Genomic DNA, 21,044 nt, shown 5'->3' on the forward strand with positions numbered 1-21,044 from the left:
TTTTGGTAACCGTTTAGAATTTTTTTGGTAGTAAAATAGGTACTTTTTTGGGTGGTGTTTAAACACAAGCCTAAGCAAATCAATAGATAAATACACTCCCGAGCAAAAAAATGGAATCGCCCTCTTGCGCTATACAATTACAACGATTGCCACTATTGCACAACGAGTGGTTTCGTGTGAAAACCTATACTTTTAGCTTTAAATTAAGGGTAGAAACAAAAAAATCATTTCCGTATTTCAGGAGCTAATCATGTTTATTTAAGACAGCAACGAAAATCGGGCGACCAATAAAATTGAGCTTAGCTGAAAAATTGAACATTTCAATCAAAATCAAGCATAGGTTATTGTTTCAGTGTTTTGTATTTCCTGCTCTAGCCCTTATTACTGCTTTTTACGGTTTCTCAGGGACCTGATGAGTTTTTAACTGTTTCTTGCGGTATCCCCTCCCATTCCACTACCAGCGCCATTTTTTGAAGTACAGGCTTTCAAACGAGACCTAAACATTTAACTGTAAATATTGTATTATTGGCAAATGGCAATCGTTGTATTTGTTTAGCGCAAGGGAGTGATTCTATTTTTTTGCTCGCGAGTGTATATAGAATATTGTCACGGACAGCTGATTACTCAATCGATAAGCGAAAACTGTTTACAATTACAAAACGGCAATCTTCGTAAAACCCCTTTTCTTCCCCAACCTTGACTTTGTTGTCAATATCTATATGAACCACTAGCCGTTTTCCCGCGGTTTCACCCGCGTCCCGTGGGAGCTACTGCCCGCACCGGGATAAAATATAACCTATGTTACTCGCAGATAATATAGCTATCTAATGGTGAAAGACTATTTAAAATCGGTCCAGTAGTTTTTGAGTTTATCCATTACAACCAAACAAACAAACAAAGTTTTCCTCTTTATAATATTAGTATAGATCAGTCACAAATAATAAATTACAAAAAAAAAATAGAACCGACTTTAATAATATACCTCATACTGAAAACCACATCAAAATCGGTTCTGCCAAACGTGAGATAAGCGCACACAAACGTACAAACTGAGAACCTGAAGTCTGTTAAAAAGATTCCTTTGAATGTTGCCTTAATTTATGCTGAACATCAGTTTTTCTTATTCTGTTAAATTGTAGGTGGAAATGGGCTTTAAAGATGTGATAGAACACGGAGGAACGAATGATAGCGGAGGTGCAAGGAAGGAAAATCAGACGACTTCTTTATTGTCAACAAACAACGAATATTTATTCTGGATCGTAAGTGGCGCTATCAGTTACCTACTCCTATCGTTTGGGTTTCTTGTCAAATCAAAATGAGTGTGTCAACATTGTTCTTAATTGATTTCTATTTTATTTTGAAAATAATGGGTCATTGAAGGCGTGTGAGGGCGCAGCTAGGCCCAGCGCACACCGCTGGAAGCGCGTCGGAGTGCAAAATCAAAATCAAAAGTCATTTATTCAAAGTAGCACTTTTCGAACGTCAAAACAAAAGACAGCCCCCAAAACGCCCGCCCTTCACCTATACAGAATAATTTGAAGACAACAATTTAATACAAACCTTAACAACCTATACAGAATAATATACGTATACAGAACATACAGATATTTTGCAGACGCTCAAGCTTGTTTAAGAGCTCCTCGGTGGCATCCAAATAACAGGCATCAGCGTAGTCAATAATAGGCTGGATTAAGGTTTGGGCTAAAGAGATTTTGGTCTCCAAGGGTAAGAAGTTCTGGAGGCACCTGAGCGAGTGGAATGTATAATATAATATATCTTCCGACTGACTTCAGCAACTTGGACTATCAAGGATAAGTTGGAGTCGATGATCACACCAAGGTCTTTAGCCGTAACACTAAAATCAATTTGAACTCCATTAAGGCAGAGCGGGCTTAACACATTAAAATCTAGCCTACTCCGCATATTTCTGCCACCGATGATCAAGGCCTTGGATTTTCTAGGGTTGATTAGTAGTCATCTACCTACCGGCCCATGATTATAAAGAAAAGAATATTAATAGTTCCACAAATCATAGGAGGTAGGCGCAAAAGATAAGTAAAAACTAGCCTTAATCGAGTAGCGCGAATTGAAAATGCGAATATCTTTAATTTTGGCTACAATATTGTCTTTTATTTGTATTTATTTTTTTTGTATACGGTTCTTCAAACCATACAGACAGAATTGTGTTGCTGGGGAGTTTATTCCACCACTTCTTCTTCCCAGTAAAAACGCATAGGAAGTGGTGAAGGGCGGGCGTTTTGGGGGCTGTCTTTTGTAGATTTGACGTTCAAAAAGTGCTGATTTTCAGCCTACTTTGAATAAATGACTTTTGATTTTTGATTTTGTCTAATATGTACAATGTTTTTTGGTTTCAGGACTCTTTGCTGGCATTCATCGTCATATTGGGATCCATATTCATTCAAAATCTGCCACGACTTTTGGTAAGTAGGTACCTACATACGATTCACATCCGACTGAATCCCGACTCAATTACAATTAAAGCGTACCTATGTGGCATTCCACAATTTTTTTTTAAATAAACGTTTTTATCAGGACTGTGTTGTTTTGGGAGATATGAATATAGATCTTAAAGTAAGTAACTCTGTAACAAAACATTATTTGTATTCGTTGTGCACATTGGGATTTATTAACGGAGGTAAGTCGTGTATATGTAGTGGCCTTATCGAAGACTTGACCACTTCATATAAAAACTCGACCATTTCATGTTTCACTGTCTATTGGCCACATCATGATGTGGCTTGGGCAAATCATAAGAATAAGAAAAGAATCATAATGATAAGAAATCGTTTCTCGATATGTGCAACTGAAAGCTCGGCTTCTTCATGAAATGGTCAAAATTAATTGATCAAATCGTAAAATAGTTATGTAAATTGCCCCTAATATAGATTTGAACTTAGCATAACCCAGGTATTTTAATCTAGGCTAATAACTAAACTACATTGATAAATGTTATCATTTCAGGGACGATGGAACCGGGGGGCCTTAACTGCACCCCAAACGATGAACAGACCATCCACCCCGGATGAATACGGGGATCATAACGTTGACAACGCACCAACCAACGGACCAACCCGCGTTGCGGATGAACACTGGGCTAGACCAGTGCCAGGTAGGACCAGGCACAGATACAACGCTGTTGGAGAAACCCCTGCGACCCTTGCGATGTCTGACACCTTTATCGCCAACAGGAACTCCTGACTTGACCCGTCCAGCTACTCCCCCAGACCGAGTGCAGTTAAGTTCCCCGGACCAGACTCCGCCAGCGGAGGCTCCAGAGGCTCCAAGGCGCCGAGGCGGTAACTCGCTCATGATCTTAAGAGATCTTGAGCGAGTTAATTACAAGCCTTTTTTCAGGCGGCAATCGGTAAGTCTACAAAACAGAAATGAATGCCTATATTGCTGTCATTAATTGCGATGACAGTTTTGGACATTATTGGACAGCCCCCAAAACGCCCATCCTTTACCATTGCCTGCGGGTTTTTGCTGGGAAGAAGTGTCGCAAAAAATCTCCCCAGCAATACTTATGTCTAATGTAAAAAAATATTATATATGTTTTTCAACACATTGAATGAGGCATTTTCTTTTTCATTCTTAGCTGTTGACTAGAAAACAAATTGACCAGAAATCTGCATTTCTTGGGTCTCGGTGCAATGCTTTTTGCTAACTAGGCAAATGTACAACACCATCTATAACTTATTTTTTATTTTATTTTTTTTCAAAAAGAAAACCTCTCATTGTGTTTAAATATATATTTTTTATACATTTAAATTCATCTTAGGCTGTGAATTCGCAATAGCTACTCAATATATGGATTTCCATATAAGTACATAGATGTTTTTGCAGCGGCGGTACGTGCAGCGGCGCGTCCAGCGTGCAGGCGTTCTGACGACCGTCGACATTCAGAACTAAGTAATTATATACTTTTCTTATTCTGAAAAAGAAAATCTACTGTGTGACTACCGACTGTCTGACGGTATTTTTCTTGTTCGTAGTTGAAGTTCGAACCTGGAAGCCCGCTCGACGACACGCAGCACGTTCAACCGCTGCGCTACACGTCCTGCTCTCAATTTCCGCCCTCATGCTGTGTTCAAACCAAACTGACCGTCAGCCGCCGAATATGAGCGAACGTTATGCAGTTTGTTTTTTCATAGGTACATATTCACTTGTTCGTTCACATCTAACCAATGATACGTCAATACGCTATGTATAGATACTGATTTTTGGCGGCTGACAGTCAGTTTAATTTGAACGCAGCCTTAAACTAATTATTGTTTATCAAGTAAGTCAGTTTGCGTCCTTTCTCTTCCGTGAGTACATCAGGTCAAAAGGCCAAAATAACTAGATTTTAAGTCGATTTGAATTATGTAAAAAAAAGTTATCTATGTATGTAAAAAAATTAGCTTAGCTGCACTTTTGTGTGGCAATTTCGGGAGTAAAACTCTGATAGTAGGTTTAATTACCCACCAAATCAGACTGATGAGTATTAGGGCCGAGGCACATATGGTGTTGTGCAGAGCATACCCATTTCTAATATGCCAGCGCAAGTATCAAAAGTGTTACGATAACACTTTAGATATTAACCGTCTTAAATACCACAAAAACTTTTAAACGTCAATTTAAGTTGTCTAAAAAAATGTCAAATTATGACGTTGACCTAAGGTTTATTTAGCAGATAATTCTAAGCTCGATGTTTTGCAGCCACAATTTTTTAGACAAGTGTAAAACAGATGTTTAAGTTTTTGTAGTAAGGCCAAAAGTATTTGATGTCCCTGCTCTAAGCCAAATGTGCGCTGGCAGTTAGTTTTTAGCTTCTCCACTTTTTAGGAAAGAGCTTTAAAAGGTTTGTGATAAAAATTATATTCAATGTGATTTTACTTTAAGATATATTAGTTTTATATTATTTTCTTATACTTATTTTACAAAGTATAACTTTAATTATTCTTGAATAGTAATAATAAACCGGGGATTATCCTTGGGTTCATATCTATAGTGTATACAGGGATAATATAATCGTCGGGTTTGTGTCACCATTTCATCAAAGTTGTCTCAAAAGGGCTTCAGCGTGTTGGCTTCGGCCCCACGCTCGCCTCCCATGTATGTATTAGAATAGTAGTATGTATGTGTCAATCAAGTCGTGGTGGCTTAGTGGGTAAAGGACCAACCTCAAGTATGAGGGCACGGGTTCGATCCCAGGTCAGGCAAACACCAATGCAACTTTTCTAAGTTTGTATGTACTTTCTAAGTATATCTTAGACACCATTGACTGTGTTTCGGATGGCACGTTAAACTGTAGGTCCCGGCTGTCAGTGAACATCGTTGGCAGTCGTTACGGGTAGTCAGAAACCAGAAAGTCTGACACCAGTCTAACCAAGGGGCCCGATTGCCCGGGTTACTGGGTTGAGGAGGTCAGATAGGCAGTCGCTTCTTGTAAAGCACTGGTACTCAGCTGAATCCGTTTAGACTGGAAGCCGACCCCAACACGATTGGGAAAAGGCTCGGAGGATGATGTATGTGTCAATCATCAATATTATTATATACTAGCAGTTTTCCCGCGGTTTCACCCGCGTCCCGTGGGAACTACTGCCCGCACCGGGATAAAATATAGCCTATGTTACTCGCAGATAATATAGCTTTTTAATGGTCAAAGAATATTTAAAATCGGTAGTATTTTTTGAGTTTATCCATTACAACCAACCAAACAAACAAAGTTTTCCTCTTATAATATTAGTATAGATATTTTGAGAATAAATCTCAATGTACTGAAATGTTATTTTATTTCCACAATAACCTGTAATCCGATCTTTTAAGGGCTGGGTAAGTAAATTAAAATGACAAAATTCTTGAAATCACATTTATTTTGAATAAACATGAGTTGATAAATACAACCAAATGGGTATCGTTATGACCTACTACCGTAGTTCGGGCATTTACAATAACGTTATGTATATTTCACAATATTTGCAGAAGTATTAGTTAAAAATTATCTTCGAAAAAGAAAACGGTTCAGGGACCGCGATGCTTACAATGTACATCAAATACAGAGTGCAGATCGCATTTCATATAAAATGCCTGGTAAATGACAAATTAGATTATTCATTAATACGTTTGCCCTACAATATCCACTGCATAAAATTATATGACAATATAATAACTCTTGAATATATGTACATTATCAAGTATCTATCAATCATATATCTAAATAATATCCATTTTTAAGTGTGACGGCGCTTCCATATTTAAGTACATATAAATGCAATAGATTACTAGTCTAGTGTGACGTCATGTCTCGCTTTTAGTTACTTTACTTAAATGGCGCTAGTGGTCTAAAATGCCAATTTCGAGTACTCTGACGCAACACTGGGCGCTTGGTAACTCAAACCAAGGCGGACATAACGTCACAATCTAGACTAGTAACGCCACCTATTGCTTAAACACGGAAGCGGCGTCAAGTGCAAATTCCATTATATTGTATTGAATAGAAAAAGAGAACTCGGTTAAATTGGTGCATGCAATTCCAATATAGAAATGAGCAAAGGCTTGAATACAAACTCTACATCTAAGGCTGTTCGTGGTGATCCGCTACTGAGAACTTAAAGCTAAACGCTAAAAAACTATACGCTTATAAACTGATTTATACTAAGGTGGCGGTTTTAACGCCTGTCGTAAGTGACGTCACTCGCATTGGTCGACACGAGTCGTGCGAGTGTCAGTTGACATTTTCCTGAAAGGTTACGAAGCAAACAAAAATAAATATTAATCTCAAATTGTATGTTCTTGTGTATTATTTTAGTAACTATTATCGTCCTGCCCTTATCATGATTTTATTTGGGGGCGGCGGAGCAGTTTTCTCATTCCATACTTTTCTATTCATAATAATATATATTGTCAGTGCTGTCGACATAAGCTAAAGTTTTTGAGTCCACCACTCAAAGTTCTATACAGGGGCAGATCCGAGCACAACTATCGGACGCACAGCATGGCTTTCGGCCGGGGCGCAGCACTGCCACCAACCTGCTTAACTTCATGGCGCAGGTTATACCGGCAGTCGACGCGGGGGTAGTTAAAAGGAGTTTATCAGTTTTCTTAAAGAAACAGAATTTGAATTTAAGAGAGTCCTATTTATACATGTCGCACCTTTGGAATCAAAGGGTCACTTCTGCAATTTTTTGTGAAAACGACTTAAATATGCAGAAAAAACGGCGATAATCGACTTTTATTACATAAAACTTTTCTTTTAATTGTAACCAAAACGTCTCTTCTGTTTACAAGTAACCATTATTTGTGTAATGATTGGTATTTATATTTGCAACACAAAGTCACTTTAGTACCCTTCCCTCAGTTTTATTTAAGAAAAATAGAGTTGGCATGTTTTCCTTATTGTAATATTGTATAACTATTGTGAACTAAATTAATAAAATCTCAATGTCCACCATTGACCATGACAACGAAAATGTGGCACAAATTAATACCATGTTTTTTTTTTAACTTTAGTAAATACTTTGTGGCGATTAATGTCTTACAAAGTAAATATTATTGTATGCATAATATTTTATTTATACAGCGCTCTCCTTTGTGACACTGAAAGGTTCTGCCCCTACTTCTGTCTTGGTGTCTACAATAACCACGTCTTTAACGGGGCGGTCGTTGGCTGCTGTCACACTCTTCTCAATTTTACGAACAACATCCATGCCTTCCAAGATTTTTCCAAAGATTACGTGTCTGCCATCAAGCCAGGGAGTCTTGGTGGTGGTGATGAAGAACTGGGAGCCATTGGTGTCTTTACCAGCGTTAGCCATAGACAACCAACAAGCACCATAATGGCGGAGCTTGAAGTTCTCGTCTTCGAATCTTTCGCCATAGCTGCTGCGTCCGACAGTTCCGTCGCCTTTAGTAAAGTCACCTCCTTGGATCATGAAGTTATCGATGACTCTGTGGGTCTTGCTGCCTTTGTAACCTTCACCCTCTGGCTTCTGTGCCAACTGGAAGAAGTTCTCAGCGGTCTTGGGTACAGACTTTCCAAATAATCCGATGACAATGGTGCCAATGTCTTCGTCGCGCAATTTCATTACGAAACTGACCTTGTGAGTTACTTTAGGTCCCTTTGGAGCCTCCTCTGATTGTGCAGAGATGATCAGGAGAAGACCAAGAGCTGCTGCAAAAGCGCTCATGATTAAAATAAGTTTTATCCTTTTCCTAAATATCTTTACGTTTTACCCTAGGTAGGGTGGAATCACACTTATTTCTGATTAAAATATTTGGACGGAGCGAAGTCTATCCTGCTTGCGTCTTCGCCGGCAAACTGGCAAATCGTGGGTTGTCGGCAAGTTACAAAAAATATGACAAAAACGAAAGATGATGACGATCTAGCGCTCGCTCACTCGTTTCCGTTTACACTTGTCAAATTGACAAAAGTCAGTTTACAGCTTGTTTCTCAAAAACCCCTTGTTGTATTTATTTTTTAATATTCAAGATTGTCTGTGAATAAACTGTCGATTTAAGAATATAAGAATATAAGAATGGCCTTAACACTCTGAAACAGTACAAAGTTATAAAAGAAATATGTCAAAAAAAAAAACTAAAAATGCTCTTACTGTAAAGTTTGAAAACATGCAGAAGTGACCCTTTGGTTTTAAAGGTGCGATGTATAGATCTTAAATAGATACGTCTGCTGAACTTTTGAAGGTCAAATCTCGTGTGATGGCCAATGCAACTGTTGGCACATACGACAGGATTAGATAATTTATGTTCAATACAGACCTCACCTATCCTGTCGAATAGATGGCAAACATTCATATAGCTCTGATACAATACAAGTATATAAGAAATCTGTGATTCATAAACTATAATACTTTTTGGACATTATAAGAAACTTTCTTTTGAGTTTAAATAACAGTTGAAGGTGTTATTCTGTATTTTGTAATAGGTTTATTATAATGTCCAAATAGTACCAGATGCATATAAGAGGTCAAATTGTAAGTATATACAATAACTCAACAATTAATATATTGAACGAAACACTTAAACAAAAACTATGCAACAATTTAATAATATCCTTTTACTAAAAATAACAACTTATGGTGCAAAATATACAAATTAGTGGTAAAAATATCAATTAATCTTAATGTTCCAATGGCGTGAATTCTAAATATACAGCTAATTATGTAAAAGGAATCTACGAAAAAGTAAAAAAATAGCTACAGTGAGTTTTAGATGATTTAGAACCGAAATCCATTGAGGAATAAAAATTTTGAACCCGCAATAGGCATGATGACAAAGGACCATGAGTCAAATTGGGCTCATTGTCCAACAGAGTTATAGCATACGCCGTTGTGAAGGTTTTTGTTTGTACTAAAATTGTTACTATGGGCACTACCTTCAATTCCATGGCAAAAAAAAGATATGCACCTAAATAGGTTTACATATTACGTAGGTATACATTCTGGTTAACAGAAACGAAATGGGTCGAGATGCCATCGCTCAGTATTACTGCTCGTGTCTAACAGGTAGACGCTCAGTAGGAAGTTGTGCTCATATCATTTCAATAATATGGTATCTAGGGTGAGGCAGGCACTCACAATTTAATCCACCGGCAGGATATTTAGACGACATTATTATTGATATTGATTGAAATGTTAACAAAAATAATTTTAACTGTTAGCAGCTGTTTTATTTTTTATGTATACATTAAACCTGGAATTAAAACTAGTTAAAGGTGTTCAATAACAAAACCTACACTGCCATAACAGCACTACTTTTTGCAGAATATTAGTTTATTTATGGTTGGAGAAAAATATTTATAGCAAAATAACCCCATGGATTCTTCGCAAAAATGAGTTTAAATCTTTATATTTAGTGCTTTACAAGTATATTCAAAGTGGTCTCATCTCTGTTGGTGGGTGAGCCCAGGCTTCATACATTTTTGCCCATGGTCCTTTTTAAATTCCTTTGTATGATGTAGGTATACGTCTATTTTATATGAAAAAATGTTAATTTTAAGAAAATGCGAAGTTTTTTTATCAAATAATTGCATTTTTCTCTGTCCACTTTGAATCCGGCGCGAAAACGCTTGTCAGTGTCATGTCGTCACTTGTGACGTCACGACTGAAATTACAAGACGCAAGTAAACAACGCTCGTGCAATAATTAAGTTTTTTGTGTTATTAAATATGAATTCGAAAGGGCATAGGTGTTGTGGGGTCCCCCAGTGTAAGAACACATCCAAAACAACTCCTGATAAGTTATTTGCTGATAACTATTTCCTGATAACTTGCAAGGCGAGATTCAAAAGTAATATTGCCCAGGGTACAACTTTATTTTTGTGAAGTTTGTTTTGATGTAAGTTATTACATAGTTCTCTAGATTCTAGCATAGTTTATAATGTAAATAACTATTTCGAGGTTAGGTTTCATCTCTCATTGTTTTTTAATTAAACTAGTATACTTACATGGAAGTTTTAACATTTCTAAATTCAGCTGAACAAAAATCTTTATTTGATGCCAAAGACTTTCCCAGCATTATGATATCAATTCTAGGCAAATTAGCGCTGTTTGGCTTAATAAATCCGGGCTCCATAACTCGTGTTATAAACAATTAATTAATTAAAAACAAAGATCGCAGTGGAAGTTCACAATAACGAAATGTGACGTTCGCGCGCTTTCGCGCGAGTTGTTTTGAGAGATGACGTCACGAGTTCTGATTGGTGTTCAAGATATCATGGCGGATTGCCTTATTTCGTTAATTTTATTTTATAAAAATATATATTAATCACATTATTAATAAAGAAAACAATGCGCGTTTTATATTCCAAGCTTCAAGTTTAATTTAATAAATATATTATTTTAATGATTTTTGATTACTGTCATCATGCCTATTATTTTCTGAAAAGGAATTTACACCGAAACCGAAACCGAACATAATCATCCAGTGTTACACTAAACTATAATATTGATAAATATATACACTATTACCACTATTATATTAGCCAATCACAGTCCACTGCCGGACGTAGGCCTATAGAACTGTATAGATTTATGAATAACTTTAATTAAACCTATCACGTCTTACTTACATTAAAATTTACTCCGTCTTGCAAACGTGATATTTATTTTTTTACTAATATATACAGCTACCTTGTTATACTACTCGACAATATCAGACCATCGCATTATTTTGGACACAAATCCATGGATTTTCACCATTTCTACTGTACTTAGAGACCTTTAGAGGTCATTTTAAATACCCTAATATATCTAGGTGTAATATTAATTGAATTGAATATATAGCTTTATATTTAGTACTCAAATAGAAGCCACGCATCATTGTTAAACAAATCCCCAAGTAAAGCCGAAGAGAAAAAAGACTACTAGCATTTTTGGAAAAGTAACCGATTTGGACCTCATGGAAGTGGAAAAATATATTCAATAAATAAATAACAAAATCTTTAATATCAGATGCCAATACCATAATATGTAAGTAACAAAAACAACTTTCCATGTTGGCTACTTACAAACTAAAAAATAACAGAAAACAGTAAAATTCAATAGTAGGTTTGTCGAGCCGATTCCAAATCATGTAGGCTAATTTTAATTAAAATAAATTGTCTGGCACATGGCTTCATGTTGAGCACGTTGTCTATGCTATTCTATGTATATCTATCTAATATATAAGCTACGTATATATCGCTTCGAGGACCGACTGGCATGATTTTACATCAGCCACGCACGAAGCTGTACTAATCTACTTTCATTGCCTTATGCGAGGGAAAACGCACTAAAAACACCTCATATTGATGAAACCTGAAAATCTATTGTTTCCTTACCTATGATGTAATATAACTGCCTTGGTTAAGAAACCATAGCTACCTCCTTTTACTCTTAACTACGACACAATGCACTTCTATACTGTTTCGTGCTTACCATATACAAAAAATGGTGTAAAGATCCTTTCTACAATTCAAATTGAGTTACGGAATCGCTAATTAATATTATTAAAAACACCGAATTGTTTAAATACGTGAAACATGGCAATACTACAATACATAGAGAATATAACGGCAATGTTGCCAGAGTGCTAATCACATCAATACATTTATTACGTTGAATTTAAGTCGGACTGTAGTAACATTCCTTGCCTTCATTTTGTACCATATCAGGTCGGGGCAGCCTGTCGCGTCGAGGCTAGTGGCCTTATCATCAATATTATAATACTTTTAATATAATTAATTAGTACAATATAACTTTCACTAATCAGAACATCTTGTCTTTCATTTGTTTTTATTTTAGAGTCACATAATCTAACCAAAACTGGCTTTGATTATGCGTTAACTTATTCTATATCTTACATTATGTTGTTGGTTAATAAAACCTTAAGCTGATCCGGATATTTCGAAATGAGAGATTTATAATGAATCGATTAATTTCAGACCAGATTTTATAATTTATTTCTACATGAAAATTAACTGTGTCGAATCAAAATAGAGCACTACTGAATGGAATTTCAATTTTCCTGACGTAATCAATTTAATTTGGTTTAAACGTTAAATAATACATAAAAAAAGAAATTAATCGCAATTTTTCAGTCATAAAGGCTTATTCAGATGTAAAAGCTACAATGTAAATTTTTCGAAAGACTTACAGATAACATATTTAAATATTTAACTCTATAAATGTTTCGTGATAGTAATATTTAATTATATATAGTTTGCGGAATTAATTAATAGTCCTTAGCTTGTCCTCGAAGCTTCCCTTTAACACAAATCTTTATTTTTATTACCTTCATCGAACGGCGAGAGTTACAGGGCCCCAGTTACATTTCTATGTATTTATGTTTCAAACATTTACAGAAATCTATCATTTATATGCAGTGGATATGAATTTGCAGAACAATTACCTTTGTATAGTATGTAATGTTGAATAAGCAAATTGTAATACCTAAATTGTCTACGAGATAAATATTAACTTACAAATTAGTAAATCGCAGTCCCATTTCACAATATCATTATCAATAGACTAGTTTAATTATGAAGGAGTAATCTCTCAACTTCTTTAATAAATACATAGTTATTACAATCTACAAATATGTATATTTAGAAGCTGCTTTTGCAGCTTAACAGCATTCGCTGTTCAATATTATACAGAAAATACTTTTTACAATTACGCTCCTTGAGTCCACGCAGTTTGGTAGGTATCTTAGAACTAAGATTGGAATAATTACAAATTCGTTTTTAATATATGTACAGAATCTGGGGCCCTTTAGACTTGCTTACCTTAGTCTAGCTACGCCACAGATGAGGTATGAAGTGGATCCTAGTTGAGCATCGTGTGTCTATCGTAGATGTTACGGCGCTGTTCACGTACTTGACGCTTCCATTTGTCTTGTTGATGCGTCACCCTGTTCAACACGTTGCCACGAGCGCCCATCTGCTGTGACGGACCACCCAGGGTACTCTCGTCCTGTAATACATTGCTTCAGTTACTTATTTGAAAAAAATATGGTTGTTGTTTAGACATTCAAAAAGAGATAGGCAAATAAAAATGTGTGTGTGTCTTACAGCAAAATTAATAATAATAGAAGACAAGAATTTAAAAAAAAGTCAGACAGCATGCTTGATTTTCAAGCTGTGGTTTAATCTGGTTTGCAGACCACATAATTCTTGAACAGAATGTGAAATGTATTTGTGTAAAGAGACGCCTTACATATGGTGTAGTGTCAACGTAGCCAGATCTGCCAATCTCTTCGCGCGTTAAAAAAAATAGAATAATCTTACATCTTCATTGGTGTGCTCCTGATAAGAAGCCTTCGCTCGCTTGTTGATAAGAGGATCCAGACAAATAAGGAAGCCCATGTACACGACCAGCAACATTATGACCCAAATCACGATGATAACCACCACCTGGAATTGGGGTCACGGCATATTTAATCAACATTCATAAAACTATCCTAACAAAATATTGAATACATATAGATTTTGTTGAAGGTCTTAGAAGCAGGGGCAAGACGGCGCAGGATTACGGCATGCATGGAAAGACTGTGGAGTCACCTTTACTGTGATTGGCGAGAATAGACCGTAGAAATATGCTGACCTGCTGACCCATATATTCTAGGTCTCACCTTTGTTATGAAGACTGATAAGAACCGACCAGGGTTACGCTTAGATACCTGCAACTATTTACACCAGGTGGATCATTGCGCCTAACATTTATATATTTTATTTGTAGGTTTGTTTGGCTCATTGAGTTCATCAGCTGATTGTAGAGAGTGACTGGTTTCAACCTGATGTAAATAAGTAGTCCATACATACCATCCTGGATTTTATCTATTTCTTGATGGTTACGATGATGCAATGTATGATGATTTAGCAAGACATAATAGGAATTTAACCTGTTATCTTATTTGGTGCGTACAATTTGACTACTGCCTGAGGGTCGAACTCAAGGATTTAGCGTTGATCCCCACTTGTTGGCGACGCGTGATCCAGCTCCGACAGACATCAAACACTGTTCTACGCGGCACGACACTTACTACCTTGAGACTCGACTCCAGCGCTCAGACGTTGTGAGCCCGCGAGTGCCTGCCCGCGCGGCGGCGTCGCTGGAGTACTCTCACGGTACCCCATATAAAACATATCATTAGTATTGGAGAGGTGCTGACCCTGATGAAGTGGGGATCAACCATTGAATTATTGTTATGCTGTCAAAAGAGAATGCACATGATTGTTCTGGTGAGACTAAGGTGCGGTCCTGCGTGGGCGAATCAACGCGAATGCGAAGCGAATTCAAATGCACGCTGCGATGCGTCGTAGGTTCGTCACGTAGGAAACTTCAAATCTGGTGTTATCGACTGTTGACTTTGTGGTTTTTGCATGGCGCCGCTTCGCTTTCGCATCCAGATCGTTCACACAGGACATAAGGCAAGGTTATAAATTTGACGTACCTTTATGATAGTAGTGTTTCTATTTTCGTACTTGCACTCGCATCGGGGACAAAACTCTTGCTCCCTGCCCTTGATCTGATCGGCGACCCGCGGTAGAATCACTGACTCGCAGTTGCTGACCGAGAACAAACATAAAACATGGTCAATTTGGCTACAGAGCATGTAGCAATGATTTTGAAGAATAAATCTTCAAATGTACTGAAGGTGTAGTTTAGCAAAAACAAAACAATTTCAATGTTCGCTCATTTATCGAGGAATCTACTGTTATCCTAGGAGTAGTTCCCACGGAACGCCAGTAAAACCGCTTCCATAAGGAAGCTCTTTGAAACACGCCCCAGCAATCTTAATTAAATCAAAAGCATCTGTCATTCTCTTATAACTACGTGGATTCGCAACTCTGTATCTGGTACAAATATATCAATCACTGTGGATTGCGTAGCAAAGCATTATTACAGTCGCTGAACGTATAGAACACACATACACATAGTATTACAGACGCTCTCATCCGGCTCACCGCTGCATTCAATCAGATTCAATCAGTAAATTGCATTAGACCGGATTACGTTGCGGCTTTCATTATTACTCCGTTCAGTGTTTTGGTTTAATTAATATAAAGTAATGAAAGGCTTTTAGCTTTACTAGTACCTATTTTAAATGCAAAAGTACCTCTATTTGTCGCGTTTTCACGACTACTGAACCGATTTAAATCTATAGCACACATATAATTAAGAGCCTGAGAGCAAACCTAACGTTAATTGTCAAATTCAACGGCTTTTCAGGCAAAAGTAAGAAAGAGCAAAGCAATAACTGACAAAATGATATTTTCTTTTCGCATACAGCATACTAACAATGCAGCAAGCAATGTGAACACAATTGCAGTAGGCAGATTTGAATGGAAGTACAGTAGCAATGGCACAGAATCGAGGGCATACAAGATTATTTATCGTGAGTTCAAAAGTATCCTGACTTAACATACATACTATAGAGAACTGCATGAGGACTAGTAGCACGAATACATAAAAAAAATTCTCCCAAAAAATGTAATATCCAAAGGTACACATTAGTCAAACATACCAGTCAGATTTGTCCCAATTGCGAAACTTTAGTGTCAATACTTCTAGAAAGTAGGTACATGCTTCAAGATTCCTACTATCACACTGTCTAGAAGAAATCTATGTATATCTCCGAGTCAAAGTCAAACTGTTGTCTGTGAAACTACTGACCCAATTTAAAGAATTATTTCAGTGCTAAGAAGGTAGGCTATCCCCGAGTACCATTAGCTATACTTTTTCCAGGTACAGGAAGAAGTTCCCTGGTAAGCAGGTGAAACTCCAGGAACAGCTCGTACATAGTATACCTGCATCATGATATAAACTTACCATTTATTAGGTGGAACATTAGCAGACTTCATGAAGGGACTGCGGTCGGCTGCCGCTGTGTCGTTGAGCACAGCTGCGGGGCTCGGACAAACACATTTGCAGCGGTTGTCTTCATATGAATGATCCTGTAGTGAATATTGAAATTTTATTTATTTAGCCAACACGAGTGTGTAGTAAGAGTAAACCCAATACCCCTAGGCAACATTGCTTGACAGACTTATTGGCTTCTGAAAACTCATAACAATGCTGCAAGATGTTCAAACGACGGCAAGGGTCTACAGTTTATTGAGCCATCCGATACACGGTTATGTTGGAAGAGATCAGTATCTGTTACTCACAACTATGTTGGAGTCAGCTTCTATCTACGGGATGCAGAAGATTGCCAGAGTTTGAAATGGAGTGCTAATGACTGCCAGTCTCAACTGCTCAATCCAGTTACCAAGGCAACTTGGGACTGACTCTTCAAATAACTGGTTGTAAGACACAGGATTCTGACTTCTCCTAACTAATGATTATGCATGATTGTTTGATAATAATTTAATAATGTAATACCTACTTCAGATTGAATTCAGTACTTCATAGAAAACAGGTACTTCATAGGATACTACAAAATGGATGGTGGATAATCATCCAAAAAGACAAATCAATGATAGACATCTAATATGTTCAGATTTTTTAAGTTTGAGAAATTGCTGCTCCTGTTTTTGAAGAGCTCACAGCTAAAAGTAATGCAGTTCAATCAATCAGAAGGTTAAGAAACGTTTGGAACAGTCAGCCCATGTTTCAGAAGGCACAATAAATTGGTGGGTCCTGGCTTAGCTGGCTAGAAACCAGGAAGTCTTCCCAGCAGTCTTAGTAAAGGGTATTGAATTGCTTAGGTAATTACGTTGAGGAGGCCAGATGTGTAGTCGCTCCACGTAAAATGCTAGTACTCAGCCGCAACTGATAAAACTGGAAGCTGACTCCAATATAGTTGAGAAAAGGCTAGTAAGATGCATACAGCTATTAGTCTGCATTAATGGAATGCAGGCAGGAATGGATGTGTTTTTTGTTTTTATTTGTTGATTCGAGAGTCCAGTTTGTTACAAAGTGGCCTGGAAGCTGACCTCAATACTGTAGGGAAAAGGCTAGGAAGATGACAACTTGTTATATGTTATCTTCTCTCTCACTGAGTTTACCTTGAAACCTATTAATATGCTCTCTACACAAGTTTGAATCTGTATTCATGATAACCCATTACCAATTCTGTACCATCCTAAGATAGGAAAGAATGACTGGCCCCTCCCTTATCCAGCTAAAACTCGAGCCTCGAATATTCCAGGAACCCACCCTCCCCCCAATGCAGATATTATTGATTTTTCTACTAGATAGATAAATACTGATAGACAAAACAGACCCAAATATACTAGAATGAAATATTAAAATTTGTTCACCAGTTAAAATAGTAGTGAGCTAAATACATAAAACTATTGACGAACGACAGAGATAGTTTGCTCAGTGTCAAAAAAATCATTGATCGGAAACTGCAAATGACAAAGATGCGCCGATGCGCCGCAGATGCAGTTTAGGAAAAACTCGGGCTATTCAACAAATTATTAAAAGTTTTCGAAAGACGATTTCCTACAATGATGTTTGAAAGATAAAAGAAAGCCATAATATATAAGAGATAGGGTATTATAAACCAAGTACATATTGCAAAAATAAATAAATAGATGGTAGTGGTACTTACAGAGACAGCAAGCGCGCAAGTCGCGGCGCAAATCAGCACGATGAATCGAAGAGTCATCGTGGATGGTAGTTAATAACACGATAAGCAATGAAAATCACAACAGCAATGGCTTTTACGAGAATTATTCAATTAATTCAACACCACAACAGGACTAGCAGCAAGAAGCCATTTTGTAATAAATTGGCGTATGAAGTTACCAGCTGTGAAAATTGGTATTGATTGATTGCCTATAGTTTTTTAAACTGGAAGCACTGAAATGTTCCAGAAAGATCTCCTGAAATGCAAGGTTTTTTAGTTTTTATAATAATTAATGGCTCATAAAAAATCATAGAACATTTAAATTAAATTTTCGCAATATAACTCATCACTTCATATATACGAGAAGAAAAGCCTAGTGTTTGAGTGTACTAATGTTTTAAGACATAACACATAGATGTCGCGGAGTTCGACAAATAAGTTACAAAAAAGCATAGACATAATATTAGTAAACAGGACTGCGCATATAAACCCAAAAAACGAGCCGAGTGAAACAGTTAGTACGGAGGCTGTCTGTCCCTTTCTAATAGGGTGACTATGAGATTAAGCTATGTGAGACAAATCCGAATTTGCTAAGATTATTAAACACAGATTAGTATTGAAGTTTTAACTTACGCAGTTTGTGACCTTAAGATACTAATAAAGGCTTTTAATAATTAGCGGAAATTAGCAGTATAAAAGCAGGAAGATTCGAAGTGAAGACTGTTTTTTTTGTATTTCTACTTCATATATAGACTGCTGAGCCATTTATGTCGCCTTTCTTCATTTTTTGGGAAGCTATAACAATAGTACAACAGTTTTAAAATCCATCACCCATATTTTGACTCGTTACAAGAATTCATGGGCACCCTAGTTGTTTGGTTTACGAAAATGTTATTATTAGCTAACCTGTGGAACTATATATAGCAACCACCATAGGATTCACTTTTGCAAGTAGAAACGCAACACTTTTTCACCATTTTAATAGTTTAAATTGATTTAATACAAAAAAATATAAACAAAATTTTAAATGCTGATTACGCGCCAAGAATGTTCAGGGTTACCGCTAGAAAATAAAAAAAAGCAAAATAAAAATTTATGTTGTTTATGTTTTAATAATAAATACGAATAAATTAATGCGATTGTTATTAATTTGTTGACTTACAATTGTTAAAATAAGATAAAAATATAAGTGATTCAATTGTTTTTGGGAAGACAAAACTTTTGATCACAACATTTTTTTATGCTGGCAAGGTGTTAGAAAGAGACAAACAGCCTCCGTTCGAACTATCCCTCTCGGCTCGGATTTGCCTCTGTGTATTATGCAACCAATTTAGTACCTTATTGCGTTAGAATAGAGTTCATTTTCGTAAATATATATTTTGAGCGTGCGCAATCTTGTTTAGTAATATTATATCTATGCAAAAAAGCGAGTTATTTAAAAAAAAAACTATCACGTTTTTCTAGGAAAAGTACCTACCAAAAAGTTCAATACGTATTACAATACGTTCCTCCTGCAGTTCATCAAAGCATATTATTTTATTTTGTGTGCAAAACTTGGATGCTTTGTAAGTTTCAATTAATTTTCTTGTTACGCTAGAAGATGTCTCTCACTGTACCTAACTAACCGGTTATAATATAATAAAAATGTGATAGGTACAATAAATTCAAATGAGTGTGTTGGAAATGGTCGTAATTATGGTTTAATCAGTTGTTTTTGTCACTAAAATATTGTTTTTTTTATTGGATAAAAATGCAATAGCAATTTGAACCTTACAACTATCTATACCTACAACTTAATAAGTTGTTCGCATGCACAGTGAACATTTTATATATAACTTGAGAACAATCACAAAACAATCTAATTGAGAACCTCCTCCTTTTTTAAAAAAATCAGTTAAAATACAGAACCTCTTAACATTGCCATTAATCATCAGTCGACTATTTAGTACTGTTGAAAATTGTATATAATATACCTACCTACACAAAGTCCTCAAAACCAAGATTCTCATATGCTCGATTTTTTTTCAAAAGTGTATTAACAACTTATTTTCAAGTCATATTTTACTCATTCATAGATTTACACTATTTTCTCGCTATTAATTATTTACTAAATAATACATTTTTTTGTTGTACCAATTTTACTCGAAAGGATCAAAATGGTTTGTATGACTATTCGTGAAGTATGATAGGCACGCACACAACCACGACGCTTTGATATTATACATTGATAAAAAAAGTTGCTTCATCATCAGCCTATCGCAGTCCACTGCCGGACATAGGCCTCTCCAAGTGCACGCCACTGAGATCGATTTTCGGCTTCCTCTTATGTGCAGAACGAAAATAATTGCTTAGTTTAAAAATATTTGCTTGGCAAAATCTTAAGTAAACTAATCATAGCACGGGACGTGGTGCTCGTATAATCCTCAACATAGTCTCTCGAGTGTTCGCGACCCAAAAATAACAGCATTTACACAAGCCAATAGAGCGAGTTATAAAAAATTAATTACATTTTTAATCTGCAAAAAACGCGAAGTGAAGAACGCACGTATTTGACGGATGTGAAATCGCTGGAAGCGACGAGTTTTTATTGCTCCTAAATGCATCCAATATCAGGACGGACGCGAATTTATCATTTAATCAGGAGAAAATTATAAAATGTTTAATGAAAGATTAATTTGTGTTTGATTTAATTTTTAAATAAACTTGAAATGTAAAATTGTAGTCACCTACCTATCTAAAAGCAGTGCCGTAACCACAAGTCCCAAAAAGTTTTCAATAAAAAGTCTCATCCAGCAATTTATTGGTCTGGCAACCCTCAGTAGCCCGAGGCTGCCCGAGGCGTGCACATCGGACCCTAATGTGATTTTATAGAGTCCATAGGATGCCGATTAGATGGTACTTGTTGGGGTCGCATCACTAATTTAATTTTATAATTCACTGTAATGTATCTTCTGTTACAAATCGGTT

The 21,044-nt window shown here is 36.4% G+C and overlaps 2 protein-coding genes across 2 annotated transcripts; both read right to left on the reverse strand.

The window, feature by feature from the left end:
• Nucleotides 1–5,858: 5,858 nt before the first annotated feature.
• LOC124644880 (peptidyl-prolyl cis-trans isomerase 5-like) lies at nucleotides 5,859–9,295 on the reverse strand. The gene has a single exon (XM_047184525.1). It carries the CDS (start codon nucleotides 8,187–8,189, stop codon nucleotides 7,575–7,577), a length of 615 nt encoding a protein of 204 aa, XP_047040481.1. The 5' UTR covers nucleotides 8,190–9,295; the 3' UTR covers nucleotides 5,859–7,574.
• LOC124644881 (uncharacterized protein CG1161-like) lies at nucleotides 5,859–18,242 on the reverse strand. Its single transcript, XM_047184526.1, has 6 exons — nucleotides 18,060–18,242; nucleotides 16,331–16,455; nucleotides 14,952–15,066; nucleotides 13,786–13,911; nucleotides 13,285–13,471; nucleotides 5,859–6,742 (listed from the first exon to the last, which is right to left on the reverse strand). Exons 1-5 carry the CDS (start codon nucleotides 18,114–18,116, stop codon nucleotides 13,325–13,327), a joined length of 570 nt encoding a protein of 189 aa, XP_047040482.1. The 5' UTR covers nucleotides 18,117–18,242; the 3' UTR covers nucleotides 5,859–6,742; nucleotides 13,285–13,324.
• Between the last annotated feature and the right edge of the window lie 2,802 nt (nucleotides 18,243–21,044).

The sequence above is a fragment of the Helicoverpa zea genome, chromosome 31 (assembly GCF_022581195.2).
Source record: "Helicoverpa zea isolate HzStark_Cry1AcR chromosome 31, ilHelZeax1.1, whole genome shotgun sequence".
Taxonomy (NCBI): domain Eukaryota; kingdom Metazoa; phylum Arthropoda; class Insecta; order Lepidoptera; family Noctuidae; genus Helicoverpa; species Helicoverpa zea.